The sequence below is a fragment of the Pangasianodon hypophthalmus genome, chromosome 18 (genome assembly GCF_027358585.1).
Source record: "Pangasianodon hypophthalmus isolate fPanHyp1 chromosome 18, fPanHyp1.pri, whole genome shotgun sequence".
NCBI classification, from domain to species: Eukaryota; Metazoa; Chordata; class Actinopteri; order Siluriformes; family Pangasiidae; genus Pangasianodon; species Pangasianodon hypophthalmus.
Window position 1 is genome coordinate 8,034,152 of NC_069727.1, and position 20,656 is coordinate 8,054,807.

General features: G+C 39.5%; 2 protein-coding genes across 10 annotated transcripts in view; both read left to right on the top strand.

Moving 5' to 3' along the window:
• Nucleotides 1-915: 915 nt before the first annotated feature.
• Nucleotides 916-7,735, top strand: sypl1 (synaptophysin-like 1). Of its 4 annotated transcripts, none has more exons than XM_053241626.1 (6): nt 916-943; nt 4,917-5,139; nt 5,345-5,463; nt 6,054-6,258; nt 6,536-6,721; nt 6,850-7,735. In XM_053241626.1, exons 2-6 carry the CDS (start codon nt 5,038-5,040, stop codon nt 6,979-6,981), a joined length of 744 nt encoding a protein of 247 aa, XP_053097601.1. In that variant the 5' UTR covers nt 916-943; nt 4,917-5,037; the 3' UTR covers nt 6,982-7,735. The 4 variants fall into 4 exon arrangements, with proteins under 4 accessions (XP_053097601.1, XP_053097600.1, XP_034168906.2 ...); XM_053241625.1 differs by having other exon boundaries at nt 926-990; XM_034313015.2 differs by lacking the exon at nt 916-943 and having other exon boundaries at nt 2,823-5,139.
• A 1,014-nt stretch (nt 7,736-8,749) lies between these two features.
• The window catches only part of atxn7l1 (ataxin 7-like 1), a 34,165-nt gene continuing 22,258 nt past the window's right edge, over nt 8,750-20,656 (top strand). The window contains exons 1-3 of one of the 6 annotated variants that reach the window (XM_053241624.1): nt 8,751-9,062; nt 12,424-12,528; nt 12,918-15,020. The gene's annotated coding sequence lies outside the window, so the exon portion shown is untranslated. Of the gene's footprint in view, nt 9,063-12,423; nt 12,529-12,917; nt 15,021-20,656 lie in introns of all 6 variants that reach the window. The other 5 variants (XM_053241623.1, XM_026923239.3, XM_034313242.2 and 2 more) reach the window with 5 other exon arrangements.

Below are 20,656 nucleotides of genomic sequence, written 5' to 3' on the forward strand. Positions count from 1 at the left end.
AAAAGCCTTGTGAATAAGAGAGGTCAGAAGAAAATGGCTAGATTGTTTCAAGCTGCCAGGAAGGACACAGTAATTCATATAATAACTCTGTACAATTGTGGTGAGCAGAAAAGCATCTCAGCATGCACAAAACATCAAAGCTTGGGGTGGATGGGCTACAACAGAAGAAGACCACATCAGGTTCCACTCCTGTCAGCCAAGAACAGGAATCTGAGGCTATCATGAGCACAGGCTCACCCAAACTGTACAGCTTACGATTAGGAAAAACAGAAACTCACCTGGTCTTCAACTGTTCAGTTTTGGTGAGTCTGTTCCCATGATAGGCTCAGATTCTTGTTTTTGGGAGGAGTTTTTGACAGGAGTGGAATCTGATGTGGTCTTCTTCAGTTGTAGCTCACCCACCTCAGGGTTCGATGTTTCGTGCATGCTGAGATGCTTTTCTGCTCACCACATGTGTACAGAGTGATTATATGAATTACTATATTCTTCCTGTCAGCTCAGAGCAGTCTGGTCATTCTCCTCTGATCTCTCTCATCAACAAGGTGTTTCAGCCTGCAGACCCTCCACACACAGGATGTCTTTTGGTTTTTCACATCATTCTGTGTAAGCTAGAAACTGTTGCTTGTGAAATTCCCAGGAGATCAGCAGTTTCTGAAATAATCAATCCAGCCCATCTGGCACCAACAACCATGTCATGGTTAAAGTCACATAAAGTGAACATTACCTGAAGCTCTTGACCTGTATTTGCATGAGTTTTTGCATTGTGTTGCTGCCATATGATTGGCTGATTTGATAAATGAGCAGATATACAGGTGTTCCTATTAAAGTGACTAGTGAGTGTAAATACAGTTGTGATACAGCCGTAGTTCACTTTCTTCTTCTTGCCTCAAACCTCATGTGGAGCTATCTGTGTATCCACTTGTGACTACAGTTGGAGCTACAGGTAACCTGTCCTCCAAAGCTTCTTTCATCTGTCTCTTCACAGTTGTGGTGAGTGTACTTCATGCTATTTGGAACCATTCAGAGCTCTGTTGCTGCTAGCTTGAATTGCACTCACTCATTAACCCACTATCTTTGTTATCTATCACTCCTGTGCTGCCAGCAAGCTAGCTGTGTACTGTTCTGTTGTTCAGTATGGCGCTCACCTCAGTCCCTTGCCACGTGCGTCTTCCCTGCCCAACTCTGCTCACGTGAATACGTGCCACTAGTTTGGATGAGTGGTTCTCCCTTGTCATACCACACCTCTCCACCACTGAGCTTGCGAAGTTAGCTGGATTCTGCTAAAATGCAACATGTTTCCATTCCCCCATATCCATGTAGAATATCCTATGCTTTGGCTCAGTCTGTTCCACCACAGCCTCCTGACTAGCGGGCCTGTCGCTAAGCACAGCCTCCATCAATATACCACCACTGTCCACTGTTGAGCTCGCTATGGTCGCCCAACACTGTGCTCCTTCAGCGCCTCTGCTTTACCTTCACTTGCCTCGTCTAGCCATCCAGCAGGCTCATGAATAAGCATTGCTAGTGTGTTTCGATGCCACTCATATTGGTTGGCTTGCTAACACTGGGTTTTCTCCACTAACCGTAGAGTTAAAATATAGAGAGATCACGGTGGTCATGTGTTCAGGTTCTTTCATCAAGAGCCTGCACCATTACCAAAATGGGAAGCGTCTGCACTTGTGAAGTGACCAATAGCCCCAGATTGCAACAACCAACATGTGCCAACATTATAATGGTTAAAAAGAGTACTTCAGTAGCTTTCAAACAACATCAGCCCCCCTGTGATCTGTAGTGCCCGAGAAACAGGTCATGGATCTCTGTCCCTGGATAAAATAACACTGCAAGTGCTACCATGGAGCTCATAATGTTTCAATCGATCATTTCCAAAGTCTTAGACTTTGAAGACTAGACTTTGTTTATTCACTCGAGACATTTTTTGGAGAAAAATGTCAGTAACCGGCTGCTGTGGCTGAACTCGGTACACTCTCCTGGGCTTGACCTCTTCCCTCACCCTCACTGTAAACAAATGTTCATGGAACAGTACTCAGCTACCACTAGTGCTAGTTTGAATCTGTTATAAAGTATATAGTCATATATGGCCAAAAATATGCCATGGACACCATATCAGTAATGCGATGACGGCTCAGATTGAATAATAGACTACCGTGGAGCCGTGCTCTCTCTGTGTTATGCCACTAACCCAGCTTCCACATCTGAAGACTGACTTGTGACTTCATTCTGCTGGTGTATTCAAGCTAGGACCAACATGTTTAAGAGTGAAGAAGAAGAAAGGAAATGGTAAGTGTATGAGAACAGTATTTATAGGCTATCAAATACTACATCATCTGGTCACTTTGTGACTATGTTGAAGGTTTCAGGATGCATGCTCGTGAGAAGGTATAAATGGGATTCTCTGGTTATCCGGTGCTCACAGAACCACATATATCCTTCTGTATAAATATCCTTCTGGTCTTTCTGTGTTTCAGCTGTCTTTAATACAATGCATTTGTTGTAAAGAAGGAGAGAAGGAATTTGGGGAATTCTCCTTTAGCTCCAGTTCACATGACTAATCTTTATCGCCTCTGGACTTGATTACAGATTATTAATTCAAATGACCTACATACAAAAAAACATCCACAGTTCAGTCTGGGTGAATGAGAGCAGCCTGAAACGAGATGAGATCAGACCACACTTTTTTTTTTTTTTTTTTTTTTTTACTGAGAGTTTTAGGACGCAGCCGCGCATGCGTGATGCCGCTTCAACATATGAGAGTTTTATCTAGGATCAAAAAGTGCAATTAAAAAAAAAAAAAAAAAAAAAAAACAAGCATGAATTGGACATGAAAGTACCTTTAGGTCAAGCAGTGTATCTGTGTTAAGCCTAACGTGATTAGTCCTGTGTGTGGAGTTAGTCTGTGGGACTAGGAGGAGGGGCGGCAGCATCGTTAGGGAGGAAAAACCACGTCACCCTGTCAAAAAGCGCAATCTGGGTTTGGAGAGAAAGTGTGAACCACAAGAGCTACTTTCTCGCTTTGTCTCCTAGGGGGGGTTTATGCAAAGATGCAGACGGGATTTCGGTTAAATCTGAGCCCTGTTAAAGAGCCACTGGGCTTCATCAAACTGGTGGAGTGGGTAAGTTAAGCGAGGCTGCATGTGCGTAATGGTGCTGCACTATTTCTGCTGGAGTTAGCCCTTAAGGCCTTGGAGAGACTAAAAGTAATAATCCAGATGTGAGGCTGATGTTTTGTTTGTTTGTTTTTGCATACAAACTTTTCTTTCAAGTAGTTGATCCTTTGATGCATCATAGTTCTTGTGACGTTGTGGTCATCATTACGCATACACGTTTATCTCGTTATTGGAAATCTTCCAAAACAGATGTTCTCGGTTGATTTGTTTTCATCCTTAATCTTTAGTTGTCACTGATTAGCTACTTATAGCTATTTTTGCACAGCAGGAATTGCAACAGAATTGCTTTTCCAAGCACCAAGCACATTCCTCTGATCAGAGTAGGATCCTCCTCTTTTTCTGGAGACTTTTGTTAGATAACTATAAAAGCAAAAGCAGATATACAGTAGATCAACATCAGAATATGCATCTTGTACAGGTTTTACTCTTGTGGTCATGTGAGACTACAAAATGTTGCACTTTTTCTTAAAAAAAAAAAGTTGCCATAATGAATCGCCAAGTTAATGAGTCAGCAAACAGCTCCTACAAAGAAGCAGAACATCTGGCAGAAGTCTGCTCTGTGCAGAAGCTGGTGATTCAGCAAACCGGATTTAAAACTATATACCAGATGTTTAAACCAAATGCTGCAGAGTGGGAAATGAATACGTAATGTGTAGTATGACTCTTCATGGAGACCTGAGAGAAATACCTATATTTAATTTATACTGTGATAAAGTCAATGCAGATGTGATTCTGGATACATTTCTGTTAACTTATGCATTTCAATAATCTTAAGCGACTTGCAAGTGAGGTGCAAAACAACTCTGTGTTCCTCTTGGGATTTAAGCTCACCCTTTAAGTCAGCAGCACACAAGCTCTTGTATCAATCATTATAATGTTTTCTTTGTTGGTGTACCAGATAAAACTCTGAACAAACATCAATATATTTGAAGCTCAGCTGCTAGAGTAGTAACACACACTAGGAAAATCAGCTCATAGCGCATGCGTGCTGTATTAGCTACGTATTAGAAGTGTATTAGAAGTGTTCAGAACACTTCACTGCCTTGCTTCTGTCTAACTTTCTGAGCGTCTCCATCCTTACACCACTTCTCGCACCCACAGACTGTTTTTAGGTCCTTTAGCAACATGGCCCCCAATCTGTAGAAAGGCCTAGTGACTGCAGAGACGATTGGTGATCGTTTGTGTTACATACTTTCTAAAACGACACTGGGAGTTAGAAAGGTGCTAGATAAATCAAACACATAAATAAACCTTAACTGATAAGCTACCTATATAGTTGTAATCTATTTGTAAGTGCGTACCTTTACAGCATTTGGAGGACACCCTAACAGAGGAGCAGCTTACAGAAGTGAAAGGACTGAGCAGTTGAGGGTTAAGGGTCTTGCTCAATGGCCCAGCAAGGGCAGCTTAGCAGTGCTGGTATTTAAACTCACAGAATTCCAATCAGTAATCCAATGCCTTAACCACTGAGCTAGCAGCAACATACCTGGCCTGTTTATGTAACATAGCTTAGAAAGTTTTATAATGCTGCTATGAGACACTTTTTTACTATTATGAGACTCTTGCTGCTAGTTTTTACCCTATATTACTGCCTCACTTATTTACATAGTCAATGGTTTGCACTTCAGCTCCCACCCCCTACACTATTCTGTAGTCCTGTCTAGTTAACATGCACTGTCCTGTGTATTTATTGTCCATCCATCCATTCTCTGTACTGCTTATCCTATACAGGGTCATGGGGTAACCTGGAGCCTATCCCAGGGGACTCAGGTCCTGGACAGGGTGCTCCTCCATTGCAGGGCACAATCACACACACTCGCACAGCCATTCACACACTGCAGACAATTTGGAAATGCCAGTCATCCCACAATGCATGTCTTTGGACTGGGGAGGAAACCAGAGTACCCGGAGGAAACCCCCAAAGCATGGGGAAGTCTGCTCACACAGGGCAAAGGTGGGAATCAAACCCCCAACCCCGGAGGTGCAAGGCAACAGTGCTAACCACTAGTCCTGTGTACCGTGTTACTGTATTTCCAATGATATGTGAGCTATATAGAGGAATGATAACAAAAACCCATTTGAGTTGATGACAGCCATAGCTTGTCAATCTAGTCAGCGTTGACAACTTTTATACTTGATCTGTTTGTCTTTATAACCAGTTTACAGCTCTGTTTGCCTTTGGATGCTGCAGCAGTTACAGTGGCAGGAATGTCATTTCCCTGTTTTGTGGCAATGGGACAAATGAGACCCTTAATGCCACTTTCGCGTACCCATTCAGGTAGGTTTCAGTGATACCTTTTCTTTCTATTAGCTTTCATTTCAATACACCGTTAGTATTATGGGTACGATGGTGCACTAGTATGATGGGAAACTATAATGTCATGATCTAGTGCTATAGATGTGACTTCACAAATCATACATTAGCATGTCTCTGGTAATACAAGCTTTTAAACAAAGTAGTCTGCTTTTTATAAAGCAAAAAAAGCAATCAAAGTAATTTTTCATAACATGACATTGGGCCTAATTTATTAAGCTGGATACAGACAGATTTATGTGTAAATTGTTCATTCAAGCGTTTACACAAGAAGGAAATCCTACTCATGCTCCTGAGTGTGTCTATATTTATGCATAAGAAGACTAACTAATGTAAAGTCAGCCTTTCCAAAACTTTTGGAAATCCACCAGAAATTTTTAGTTCAGTGTGGCTTACACAAACATTTACTCACAACTTTACTAAAACTTTAGTAAATTGCTAAATGAGGCCCAGTGTCCCTTAACCATCCACTACTAGTGACCATATGGTTTTTGCCACATTCTCAGTGAAGTCGCAAGATGTCGACATCTGTTTCTGCTCTGTTTTATACGCAGGATAAACCAAGTGCTGTTGGTTGAAGACAATGTCACTCTGTGTAACCACACTGTGTCTGAGACACATCTGATGGGGGATTCGTCCTCCTCCGTGGAGTTCTTCGTGGCCGTGGCTGTCCTGGCGTTTCTCTACTGCATGATAGCTCTGCTGGTTTACGTGGGCTACATGCACGTATACCGGGACTCTAACTTTGGCCCAGTGTTTGTGAGTATGAGTATTGTTGAGTACTGTTTACAAGTATTCTCTATATCATATGAAAGATGATATCCAAGAGTGTGAAGCGCTAAGAAGCATTGAAATAGGACACCTATATTTTTTTTACCTAATCACCTTTCAGTAAATGCTGCATGTCCCCCCAATCTGTGTGTTGTACTCATTCATGTGAACACCAGGCCTTTACAGCTAGTAACTGTGGCTGTACACTTCAAAGTGGAAAATGGGAAGGAGGAAGGTATTTTATTTCCGTGCCTGTGATTTGTAGGATTTTTTGGTGACAGCGGCATTTGCTTTTCTGTGGCTGGTGTGCTCATCGGCTTGGGCACAAGGGCTGCAGAAAGTCAAGTATGCCACAGGCACAGAAGGCACAAGTCTGACGTTATGCAGAAAGCTTGATGTCCCATGTGAGGTCACTGAATTTTCCAGCATGCGTACGCTGGATATATCAGTGGTAAGCATGTGGTCCATTTTTCTTATGTTGAAAATGCATCATTTATTACAAAAAGTTCAGGGTTTTTGTTGCAGATTTTTCATGATGGTCTTACATTTTTGTTTTCTGTTTTTTTTTTTTTTTTGTAGGTGTTTGGCTTCCTGAACCTGATCATCTGGTGTGGTAATGCCTGGTTTGTTTACAAGGAGACCTGTTGGCATTCACACAAGCGCAACTCTCAGCAGGGGGCAGAGCGTGGACGGGGCCCTGGCCCTATCTAGACGCATCTCCCAGGCGAGCACATGACCATATCGACCCACAAACTCCATGGACTCTTTTGTTTCAAAAACGAAATAGGAATCTGTGCCATTTGTTTAAGCATTTTCTGCTTTTTTCCTCCTCATACTCAAATTCTTTAAAACGTATAGTCAAGCCTAAACAAGTCCACTTTTTACCTGTGCCAGTTTTTCTATTCTTGCATACATATAAGCAATGATTTTTTCACATTTGCCAGAAGTATTACTCTGTTTGCAAGCATTTTTAAATGCGATTTGTAAAACAAATCAAATTTTCATTGCCACTTTGTTCTTTGTTCATGTTTTTGGTTTTTTAAATAGCTTTCATTTATAGGTGAATGTGATTTCTTCAAGTAGAATATGTTCCTGGAACAGCATTAATTTTCACCAGTCACTGATCTATCAGTCCTCACAAAAACTTTTTTTTTTTACTTAGCTTATTAAATATACTGGAACATTGACCATAATTGGCTGAAGTCCACCATTTAAGCCCATTAAACCCTGTTTAAGCTCATTTTCAGGAGCTGAGGAGTGGAAGCAGCACTATCAGATCCAGATATCAGATCCAGGAACAACGACGTGATGTTGCTTTAGGAAAATATTTTACTTGAAGGAATTTTGTATACCTTGATATTATTTTTCCCGACTACTTATATATCTGTGAATGTTTATGACTTTTAATACATTTTTTGTGGCAATATCTTTTATATTAAATTAATAAAATTGAGATTGAATCTGAGTAACCGGGTGGGTATTTCTATCTAATGGTGCTACACTGAGGGAGAAAGCTCATTCTTTCAGTGAAGAAATGTAGGCAAATGTGGGTATAAAACACCTTTTGTTTGTCCTTTTACCCTGTGACTTCACTGATTGGCATTCATCTTGGGAACAAACAAAACATTTTTCTTGAAAAGAAAGCCCCAATATTCCAGCAAGAGAGTTTAAGCTTTATTTCATACGCTGGTCTTTTTATAGCAGCAATTTGATGGATTCGTTAGTCTGATCATCTTGAATATGTCTTTATAGGAAAACCATATTGGCACTATATATTTTGTAATTCCCCTTTTTTAAAAAAAATTATATTTAATGTATATTAATTGTCAATCCCCAGGTTATCACCTAAATCAGCAGTGTCTGTTATATTTATGATTATTATAATTATATGATACACTTTATGGCCAAAAGTATGTGGACACCTTACACTCATATGTGCTCATTGAACATCCTGTTCCAAAGGCATGGCAATAATATGGAGGTGGCCCTCCCTCCTTTGCTATTAATAATAACCTTCAGGCTTCTAGGAAGGCTTTCCACTAGATTTTGGACCGTGGTTGTGGGGATTTATGATCATTCAGCTACAAGAGCATTAGTGATGTTGGGTGAGGGGTTTCTGGGGTGCAGTTGGTGTTCCAGTTCATCCTGAAGGTGTTCAGTGGGGTTGAGGTCAGGGCTCTGTGCAGGACTCTCGAGTTCTTCCACTCCAACCTTAACACACCATGTCTTCATGGAGCTCGCTTTCTACACAGGGACATTGTCATGCTGGAACAGGTTTGGGGCTCTTAGTTCCAGTGAAGGGAAATTGTAAAGCTACCGCATACAAAGACATTCTATACAATTGTGTGCTTCCAACTTTGGAGAAGAACCACATATGCATGTGATTGTCAGGTGTCCACATACTTTTGGCCATATAGTGTAGATGGACATGCAGACAGCCAAGTATTTGTTCATTCAACAAGTGAAGCTTGGATTAAGTTTTTCAGGCATGAATTAACTGCACTTTTTTCACGTTCATAATTAGACCATAAATTCTTGAACTAGAGCAGCGCCGAGCAGAGCCGAACATGGCCGAGCATGACGTCACGCGTTTCGCCATTCTGGTTCGGCTGGCTGCGAAGGAAGGGGGGGGGAAGCAAGCAACAAGAAGGAAGAGCAATGGCGACGCTGGTTCGCCAACTACAAAGTCTGGATCCATTGACGAGCAAATCGCGTCCTGTCTTCACCAACGCGGCAGACTTCTACTCCTCGGACAGTAGGTGCACGCCGTCGTTGTGTTCGTCACATTTGACGTATGTTTTGCACTTGTTATGAATTTTATATATATATATATATATATATATATATATATATATATATATATATAATGTATATATGTATGTTCAACTGAGATAGCGCTAGTAGCTGCGTGTCCTGTACGCATCTCAGACAGCGCAGTGGTCAGAGTGGGAATTTCAAACACAAGCCCCGCCAGTGCTGCTGCAGGTGGCCGCCATGTCGCGTTCAGACGCTTCTGCGTTACTTTGCCCATGTCTGTGCGTGTTTGAGTGACACACACCACTGCGAGTGTGTCCAAGTTTAGCCCGTGTGTGTGTATGTGTGTATATACGTGTTTGCCGTGTAAAGCCGCTTCGCCTGATCGAGACAGCCACCTAGCTACTGCTAGCTGAAGTTGCGCGTGCCACGACTTTATCTGCTTCAGCCGCAAAATGTACCCTCTGTCGCAAAGAGAAACAACGGAACGACGTTTTGTTTTGTTGTTTTTACGACATTTTCATCGGTTAAAATGGCAGAAAGTTTTTTTTAATTTTTATTTATTTATTTATTTTTATTAATTGCCATAAAGAACGTACAAAAATCAATGCCAGGGGTGAGTACAATATGAGAATACAGTTACTGGTTACAAAATCAGGAAAATATAATGAAAATGACATTGAGACAGTTGAAATGGCAGAAAGGTGTTAAAAGTCAGTAAAGGAAAAGTGTTGTCATGCCAGTGGGCGTTTCTCTCTCTCTCTTTCTCTCTCTTTCTCTCTCTCTCTCTCTCTCTCTCTACTGGCGTAACTGAAATCAGCTCAGTTGCCGCTAACTTCAGTAGTCAGTGTGGCCAACTCTTCAGGGGAAAGTAGCTGAAGCACGATCAAAAAGTCGCTCGGTGACGTCACAGACTACTTAGCATATTCTCTGATTCATCATGATCATTTGCATATCAACTTACAAATGAGGGTATATGAAGAAGGAAGGTTTTTTTTTTATTTAAAGATATTCAGAACAAAATAATGGAGCAGAACATAATACATTGTTATTTCTTATAGAAGGAAGTCGTCTTTCGTCACCGCATACTAACCTTTTACACATTTAAGAATAACACTATATCTTCTATCAATAATGCAGGCAAAAACAAACAGTGGTAGTGAGGAGTCATGAAATACACAACTTGCTTTAAATATTGTATATACAGCCAAGAAGAGAGTCTAAAACAAAAAAAAGTGCAAACAAAAATGGTGATTGGGCGTTGGGAACAATGGTGATCTCTGATTGGTCGTTGGAAACAACAGAGATCAGTGATTGGTTGATGGGAATGTTGGCTCACTCGGGCACAACTCAGTCACGCTTTACCCACTGGTGGTGAGTCAGCTCTCTGCCCGTACAACTAGCTGCTGTGATGTGAGTTGAAGGATAATAATAATAGTAATAATAATAATAATAATATATGAGAATAATAATATAGCACTTTTACACCATGGGCATGTGGAGGAGTTTTGAAATGGTTAAACCATGTTGATAAAAATAAATACATTAGAAACAACTGAACAATACTTTGTTTGCATATTTAATCAGTATATACAAAAGCATATGTTACTTAACATTTTATTAATGATGCGATTTAATATTTTATTAATGATATATTGCGAGTTCTGTTTAGTTTTTCATGCTTTCTGTGCAGCCCACACTCACTCGCACGACAAATTCACTCACCCACACATTGAACTGTGATATACAGTAAATTGTGAAAAGTAAAGATACAATTTTTAAAATAAAATTACTATCAACAACATATATATGGCAGCATGGTGGTGTAGGGTCCCTGCTAGGTATCTAAAAATAATTAGCGTGATACTTCCTTAATAATATATTGTGATAAATGATAATTGCCCCCACCCCAAAAAAATTGCAATACTGTAGCCTGATGCCTCGCCCAGTTGCACTCCACCCTTTTTACTATCTCTATGTCAAAATGTCAAACTTTGTCAGCATACCTGATCTAGTAGCAGCACGCTGAATCAGACATGGTGGGACTGCTTACATCTATGCAAACGTTCCCATTCCCTTGTTTTTTCCCCCCATTAAAGTCACCTGGTCTTTGCGTTCAGGCTGACGACTCCTGAGCGAGCCGCCTGAGTGTTTCAAATGAAATGGTTTTATTTGTTGTGTTCATTAAAATTAAAACCCTACAAGATTTGAATTAGCCTACCTTTTGTTTACATGTTGAGGAGTTTTGAAAAAAATAAAATGGTGAGCACAAAGAGAGATAACGGAGTGAGTGGACACGTTCGCAAAAAACAACCAAGTTGCACCGCTACAGTGAAATTCATCACCCTGCGTTCCTGTTTACACGTCATCAGTTGTTTTTCAGAAATATTTCTTTCTGGAGTATTGTTCAAGCCATTTTCTCCAGATGTTTTCGTTCTTTCTTGGATAGAGAAGTGATTTAAATCGTACAGTAAAATACCACTGATTTTATCAACAGCACAATGATTGTACTGACTCCGACACTGTGGCTAGTGCGTAAAAAAAAAAAACAACACAGCGCCAGGTCTGGAATTGACTGGATGATTATTTTCTGCGTATAAGAGATGGTTATGTGTGTCTGCTGTGGCTGTAAGTGCTGTGTAATAATGCCTGTAGTGTGGACAGGCCTGGTCATGGCATGGCAACTTCAGTTGGCTTCATTTAGCAGCTGGGAAACAGACTGTCTGTCCAAATCTCACTCATTTAGCAAAAGCAAAAAAGTTTTTTAAGATTGTGTTCTGGCACCAGGACCCGTTAGGCAAGCGGCCCATGCAGTAATCTACACTGTTCTTATTTGCCTTGGCGGAATCGAAGGCAGTTTCTGTCATGCCTTTGTAAATAAGCTTTTTTCTTGGTTTTTTTTTTTTTGTGTGTGTGTAAGAGTGTTTCATCGACAGTGTTTCTTTTTTTTTCTCTCCTCTTCCCCCTGATACGTACTTGGGTTGATGTTAGGACTGGGAGGTTGCAGCATGGCAGATAGTTAACAGTCTTGGTCTCTTCTTATATGCATTCAGTACACACTTCACATTGCCCAAAGAATTTTTCAGCTAGTATCATCCAGTTACAGATACAGGGTATCGGATCAGTAAGATCTCTACCAATAACCAGTCAATAACAATAGTTTTATTGCTCTCTGTATGAAACTACCGATAATAATATTCCCTTATTATATTCTGATACTTGGAGAATGTAATAAATACTGAAGTATTACAGTTTAAGCATGAATATGGATGGATAACTAAGTAAATATCACTCCGTTGGCTTGATCTAAGATTAAAGCGTAGATAAGCTATTCTTCAAGGGAACCTTTTGTGGTGCTGTATTATGTCCTAACTCATGATCTTTCTTTCTTTCCTATAGATATGCACGTGTATGGTCAGATCACAACCTGTGAGCGCGTCTCTCACACCGTATGCAATGTTTGCGAGCCAGTTGTTAAACTCATGGGCTTCCCGAACCATTACGGTAAGCCGCTGTGTATGGAGCACACAGGCAGCAGTTTATCTCTGCAAACTCTGGCCGTTTTGTAACAGTGATGGAAAGGACAACTTAGTACTATCATAACTTAGATTTATTATTGAGTTCTTATCATTTAATTTAAACCTCAGTAAGTCAAAGCCTTGTATATAGATAATGATAAATTGAATTGAATCTGTTTGTTGGTGGAATTAAAAAGTGTGGCTGTAATAAATAGCCAGAATATTATTGTGCACATTTAAATAATGAGCTATGTTCATTTAAATTAAAAATAAAATCACTGCTCAGGTGGATGATGCAATATAGTGATGAGTCTGCTAAATGCTGTAAATGTAAATGTCCATGTCTGCTTTATTAATAATGTTTCTGTCTAACAGGACTGGGTGATATGATGATACAATTATGGACATCATGAAAAGTTATGCCAAAATATGCTTTTCTGAGATATCATTATTTAATTTTTTTTTATTACAAACTGAAGAAGTGTTTGATTTTTTTGTACTTAATCTTTAAAATGTAAAAATTTTCACAAATTTTTAAATTTTGTCTCCCTTAGTGTTATTTTTTTTTTACATTCTTTTATGAATAATATTTTTTTTAATAAAAAATAATTAAGTAATTTAATTTGTAGACATTAAACTATCATCAGACAATGTAGACATTAAACTATCATCAGACAATCAGAAAAGTGCAGCACCAGTGTTTTGTGTTTTGTTGGATGTTTCTTTGGAAAATACTACATATTGTGATATTGTGATAACGACATTGTGATATCATAATATGATATGTTTGTCATATCGCCCAGGCCTACAGTCTAAAATGTTCCTGCCGAACATGATCTCGGTCATTTGCACTCTGTTAAATATATTGTAGCTTGTGTTTTTTTTTTTTAAAAAAAGGTTCTGTTGAATGGTTTGGACCGGCGTCATGCTAAACAGTAGCCTCTTGCTTCAGTTTGCTCTGACATGATGGCGCTAAGCCCAGGACAACAGCGTGAAAGCCGGTTCGGGTCAGGGTTAAAGATAGGGTTACGGTTTCTCCAGCATCTGTGAGTGCTAGAAAAAGTGTTCTGTGAGTTTTGGCCTCTCAGTTGATAACGTCATCACCCTGAATGAGACACTCCGAGGCTGTGATTAGAAAAAAAAAAAGGAGAGAGTAGAACTGTGCGGTAGTTTTGAAGCTACCGCTGTAGAGACTGAATGATAATCACGGTGGCATCCGGCAATTAAATTTGGCCCAGGAATGGTTTATTTTGTCGTCTGGGAAAATTTACAGATTAGTACATGTATACAACAGAGCAAATAACAGTGAATGAGCCTCCTGTAGGTTAATGGATAACGGTGATGCTGTACCAAATAACAATAACATAATACAAATAACAAGTAACAAAAAAATACAGTCTTATTGCATTACGTTTCGTTATGTTTTGTTAGCAAACCATGCGATCGAAGCGTTTGTAAAAGCCCGTACAGGTGCATGACATGGAAACAAATGTAGAGGAAGACTGACATAATAAATGTGCATGACACCCTTCCTCCAGCAGAAGTGATGTAATGAAATCTGATCACAAGTGGTCACTGGAGACACGCTCAAAACGCCAGCTGTGTGCTGATTGGATTACTCGAGGCAGATGTTAATAGCAGGTGTGAACAAGGCCAGATTCAGTTCCGCATTCCTGCGTTAAAGTGCAGGAGGATTTACGGCATGATCTGGAAAAAAAGAAGATTGTTTGTGAGGAGGTGGGGCATCAGCAGCCTGGTCCAGCCCTCACCTCACCATACAACCTTCTCTGGATCTAAGGAGTTGTGTGGGGCAGGTGTAAATGATATTTTTATTCAATTTTTTTAAAATCAGCCTTGAATTTATTTTGCGTTTCAGGACAAATGAAAGCCTTCATGGGAAATCTGTGTTTATTCTCATCAGCAGCCAGTATCTGAGTGTTTTCTGTAGAGGTAACATGATTGGAATATATGTAGTTGTATCTCTTTTTCGGGATGGTGGATGGTGGACATTAGATTTTGGGATTTTGGAGCTAGTCGAATGTAGTGGCTTAGAGAGAGAGAGAGAGAGTGAGAGCACCGCAGCGCTTCTTCTTTGTCAGTGGATCGTTGTTGGCTTTCGTTTTTTGCTCTGCTTGGCTCACATCTGCCTCTGGTCCTGTGCCCTGCTCACATGCTTTGGCAGAGTGATGCTGTATGTGCAGTACGTGGTGACACATGGAAACTTTCGACAGCGCACCGTTGAGATTGTGCCCCCTGCTGGCTGTAGCTCTGGCGAGGAGGGGCAGTTGTGGAAAGGTTCTCTGTGTGTGTCCCAGCGCCTCAGCTCCTCCCCAGTCACTAGACTGAGACAGGAGTGAGGCACAATGCAGCTGCCAGGCTCTCAAGGCACAGCACAGGGGTCAGTGACTCCCGGCTATTCAACTCCAAAGCTGCAGCTCACACACAAGAGAGGGAGAGAGAGAGAAATACCTCCAGTTTGTAAGACACGGTGTTCCATTTTGCTTTTCCCCCTCTTTGGTTCTCTCTCTCTGTGTTTTGTTCTTGTCGGCTGCTGACGGAGGAGATGCTGCTTTTGGCCTGTGTGTGTGTGTGTGTGTGTGTGTGTGCGCGTTAGGCTTTTTCATGGCATGGCTTCATTTTCAATGCAGTGCCCTTTTTTCAAGTTTTTAATTAAAACTTGTCATTGAAGTGTGTGTGTGTGGGTGTGTGTGTCTGCATGGTGTGTGTACCGGGGCAGGGCTAGGCCTAGCTGGCGGTTGTTTTCCTGCAGTTTGCCGACCGGATGTAAACAGGCAGCTGATCGCTGTGCGCGTTCGAGAGAGAGTGAGAGAGAGAAGGAGAGACATTTATGAGCATAAGTGGGGCCGTTGATGTGTTTCTGGTTTCTGTGGCCTGTCGGGCTACACAAACGCTAATGCTAACTTGCGCGCGCGCACGCACACACACACACAAAGGTTTTTTTTTTTTTTTTGTCAAGGTGTCAAAAAATTATTAATTTATGGAACCAGTCTGTTTTTTTTTTTTTTTTTTTGTCTGTGATTTTTAGAAATTAGTTTATTTATGGTAGTTTTTTAGAATAATTTTGAATCCAACATACTAAATTAAGTTTAAAAATATAGGAATGTTACCTTTACCTGAAACAGAAGCATGAACATTTTAACAAAATCCAAATCCAAAATCCAAAAACTCGTGCTTTACAGTGAAGTAGTAACTAATAATCACGATATTTCAAAACATGTCTACACAATAAATATTGATAAGTATCATGATATACATACAGGTTTCTTAACAAACAGTAAGCGAAAAAATGTAGTTTTGCATTTAAAGATAATCTTTAGAAATAAGTTGATGTTACGTTTATTTAACAAAAAAAAAACATTTTTTCCCCTAAGATCATAGAGGAAAAAAAAGGATCAAATCTGCTTCCAGAGTTTTTAATTGTTATTTTAAAAAATATATATATATATATCAAAACAGATCACAATACTCATAATATCTCAGAAAAGTGTATCGTGATATAATTTATCATGATTTTGATATTGGTCATATTGCTCAGCCCTAATGCAAAAATTAGATATGATGGGCCCTAATGCAAAAATTAGCCTTAAAAGCAGCAAAAAGCCAAAGTTAACATTTTACAGTTTTAGAGATTAAGACTGTAGAAAACCTCATAAAATTTGCGTCTAGAGTTTATAATTGTTTTTTTTAAAACAAGCTCAAGGAGTTAAAAAAAATCTTTCAAATGTCTAACCCACCTTACTTACCTACCATTAGAGAGCTAATCCTGAAAAAAGGACTAATCTTACCTAATGCACCTTTAAGTGCTTGTAATGCTGCCTGACATAATATATATATATATACACATACTACACAGTGTGTGTATATATATATATATATATATATATATATATATATATATATATATATGTGTGTGTGTGTGTGTGTGTGTGTGTTATGATGTTAGTTTTCCTGACTTCTGTTGTTCCGCGTAGTCCGAGTGGCTCGATGTTGTTGAAGTAGCAGAGGTAGCTGGATGGAGACATTTGTCCAGATTTGCAGTTTGTTTATTGCTGAACTCCTACGTTAGGATATCAGGATAATGAAAAAGTCTAAATAGCATTTGTGAATGTGACTCCCAGTACCACAACATTTATTGTCATACTTAGAGTGATGTTCATAATGTTTATTAGTCAAATAAATAAATAAAACAAAAGAAGAGTTTCTCTCACGACCCCTAGTTTGGGAACTGCTTTATGTTATTTATGTGTCTTTAGAAACAGTGTGTTTCAGAGAGGTGGCCATGTCCGGTGATCATAAACCACAAAAATACTTCCTACATAAAGAAATCATTCTCATTACAGAATAAAAGAAAGCGTGTATAGTGAGTAAACATGCCCAGCGTAGTTTGTTTTTGAGAAAGCTGTATGTTTAAGGTGTAATTTAAGGCCCCTTGGTTCAACCCTTTTTAGGAGGCTGTAAACTCAAACAAAGTGCCCATTTATGTTCACACTAGGCTACGATATCGCTTACATTTTACTCGTACAACTGTCTACAGAAGAGCAACACGTCTGTGAAGGAGGTGGACTTTGATCCACTACAGCTCCAGCTGCTTCAGACACCTACAAACCTATTTACACACCTGCTGAGTGTGTTCACCGAGGGGAGAGCGATCTGAAAAAAATATCATATCACGATTTTTTCAGGCTGGGTCACGATCCATGACATGATCAGGATTTCTTTTCTCAAGTTGGATTTTTAAGCCTATTTTCAAGTTACTGAGCAACCAAACTAATTTTTCTATTGATGAAAATATACTGTAGCTTTACAAGAAAACATAAACTCAAAGAAAAAGAATAACAGAGGCACCTTAAGGCCCAAAATTTTAATAGACAAATTTTAATAAAGTGCACTTCCCAACAAAATATAAACAATTCTTTCTAAAATGAAAACAGTCAAGTGTGGATACTTGGATGGATGGATGTTGGGATGGATTTTTAAAAAATTATAAATAAACATGTTCATTCCCTCTACTAATGTCTGCAGTGTAATAAATGGGAAGGTGACAGGCGAGTGAGTATTTAAATATATTTAAATACTGAATACAGTACGTTGAGTTGGTTTTACATTTTTAAATTAAATGATTCGTGTTTGCTTTTTATTGCACCTCTCTCTGCATTCTGTGTACAGCTGAAGAATGAAAGTGTTGCAAAAATAGCTATAAAACTATTTTAAAAAATTGCTTAAAAGCCTCTTTTTCAGTTGTTTTGATATGCATTATATCCTTTCACGTCATCAGTGATGTCTTATCTTGTAAGTAGTGCCTTTTTCCAACACTTTTGCTGGATGAGGTGGTGTTACACTCACGTGCACTCTCTGTGTTGTCTGGCTTTCAGCACACTCTTTGGGATGCCTTCTTGGTGGTTAAACCAAGAAAATATTGCGTTTGCATATTTTATAACATATTTTAGTATCACAATACACGTGATACAAGAAACTTTTTAATCGTTCACAGTCTAAAATCAGCATATCTCCCACCCCTAGTGTCACCCACTAATCACAACACAGGTCAGAGGTCACATCAAGTGTGTCTCAAGCAGCTCCCTAGCTCCCTAGGTTGTGAATTGTAAAACGTCACCACTGGGATTTATCAGCAACTGACAGGACCGATATCTTTCTTCAAGCAGGGTCATAGGCTAGATAGTGGATTTTTTAAAAATCATTAAACACTTAAAAGTCATTAGACTCAAACAAACCATATATAGAACGTCAATTAAAGTTAAAAATCCTTAACGTAGGTAATCATTTGAGAGCTACAACAACGATAACATGCTGCTTGCATTTGTACTTGGCTGAGAGTTCAGCCGCCATTTTTTTTGAGCTGAGAGGCTTCAGATAATATGACATCATTTCCAGTAAGGGAACGTAGTAAGCATCGATGGTCCCTGGTTTTTTGGCGGTACATTAAGAATTTTTTTAGGGAGCGAACGTTCCAGTGCGCTTGCGATTGAGACAGCCCTTAAAATGGCCGACGCCCTGATCCGATCCGATCAGGATCAGCGCCCTGACTACTGAACTAGGGGCTGATTGAGACGCGTCCATCATTGTTTGTGGGCTGGTACTCAAGTGAGATTTGTCTCCGTTCAGCTGCTCGCAAGCGTACAAGTCTTCCCCAGGGCCTTTCTCATTTTCTGTTCGAGAATACAAACAGCACAGCCATTACACACAGCACAAGTGTTCTTGGCTGAGGCACGCTGTCCAAAGAAAAGAATAATGTCTGGGTTTGACATCATTCTGGCAGCTGCCAGGATGTAGTGAGAACTATTACTATCTGTTTTTCAAATAAACATGTTTGTTTTACTGTGCTGTGTCTTAGTATTAATCAGGGCCGGCCCATCTATTAGGGAATATACATGACTACTCCTCTTGTGGCTGATTCTGGTGAAATAGATGTTTTTTTTTTTTTTTTTTGGCTCAGATTCCAACACAATAATCAGATTTATCTATTTAAAACAGAGATTTTCTCGGAACTTCCACTGAGTACTGCTTCAGAGAGTGGGAACATCAGTGTGAGGTCAGTTAGTAATCATTCAAGATTTATCGTCTTTAGATTTATTGTGTTATGATAATCCAAACGGAGTTTGCTACTGAAATGTCTCTTTTGTCTACATGTGACAAATGTCAGTTAGTTTACTAGGTAGCTATGTTATGCTAGCTAAAGACGTATTAGGCTAGTTGGGGTTTCTACGATCATCCACAATAAAGATACAGGTGTATCGGACATTCAAAGTAGTTTGGGCATTAAAAGAGATTAGACTATGTTTATTTTACATAAATTATTGTTAATGATTTGAAATGGGTTTAAAATGGATTTAATAATGATTTAAAACTCGCTCTCACCACCGCGGCCTGGGTTCGATTCCCGGCCAGGGACCTAACCCCAGCCACTGGGGTTGCACATGACAGTGCGTTCCCAGTGCCGGTCCCAAGCCTGGATAAAATTAGGGAGGGTTGTGTCAAGAAAGTATGTGTAAAAACTGTGCCAAATCAAATATGCGGACCAATGATCCACTGTGGCGACCCTTAACAGAAACAGCCGAAGGAACAACAACAACATTGTTAATGATTTAAAATGTTCAGGTTAGGGATGTGCACGATTATTTGAATACTGCTTGAGGCATCAAATCACTGTTCAGGTATTTGGGCATTTCCAGCAACATAAGTTGCTGTGTACAGAGGTCCACATACTAACTAACATGACTGCATGCAGGTGACAACACATTAGCTTTTAAGCTTCAATGATTAATTTATGGCTGTAAATAAGGCAGTTTGAAGTGTTTGTTCTTGCAGTGGTACGTTATGTAACCATGACTGTCGCCATGGACGATTTTGAAATCTCACTCAAAACCACTCCCACAGAAAATTTGACTAATCCTACCCACTCCTGCAGTTATTATTTTTGATTGTTCTTACCCATGATATTTTCTAACAAACTTGGTTGGTTCTATTTCCCAGAAACATATTAGTCACTTGTTATACCTGACCATCTGTATCAAAGTTTAAATCCACCTGTTCTTGAATAAATGTGTACGTGTCTGTCCACCCATCTTTTCTGTTTTTGTCAGAACTTCTCTTTTTGACCTCTCTAGCTCTGTTTGGACCTATGAGTTGCCTTCAGCTAAATAAGTTATATAAATGCTTTTGATTGGTTAAGCTGCAGTAGAGGCTCTGCTCAGTCATGCTGGTTCATGTGTTTAAAAAAAAAAAATGAGTCGCTGAACTACGGGCATTTTTTTTTTTTTTTTTTTTTTTTTGTCCTCCGTACGTCTGATCGAGTCCTTGGTTTGGTCTGGGGAAAGACTTGGAAAGGCTGGATCTGCATTAGGGCCGGGCAATATGATGATATAATATATTATATAGAATATCGTGATATCTTTTTATTTTTTTTTAAATAACAATTATAAACTTTGGAAGCAGCTGATTTGATGATAAAATTTCATACTGAATCTTTAAAATTGTAAAATTGTTTTTGTTTTCCTCTCCTGCGAATTTAAAAAAAATAATAATAATTTCTTTCTAGGCATGAAGTAAAAGTATCCTCAAATTCACCTTTTCAC

Bases quoted from the DNA above. Each gene is read 5' to 3' on its own strand.
- sypl1 (XM_053241626.1), top strand. From the start codon at position 5,038: ATGCCAGTCATCCCACAATGCATGTCTTTGGACTGGGGAGGAAACCAG. The intron at 6,259-6,535 runs GTGAGTATGAGT...TGTGATTTGTAG, and splicing joins CTAACTTTGGCCCAGTGTTT to GATTTTTTGGTGACAGCGGC. The intron at 6,722-6,849 runs GTAAGCATGTGG...TTTTTTTTGTAG, and splicing joins GTACGCTGGATATATCAGTG to GTGTTTGGCTTCCTGAACCT.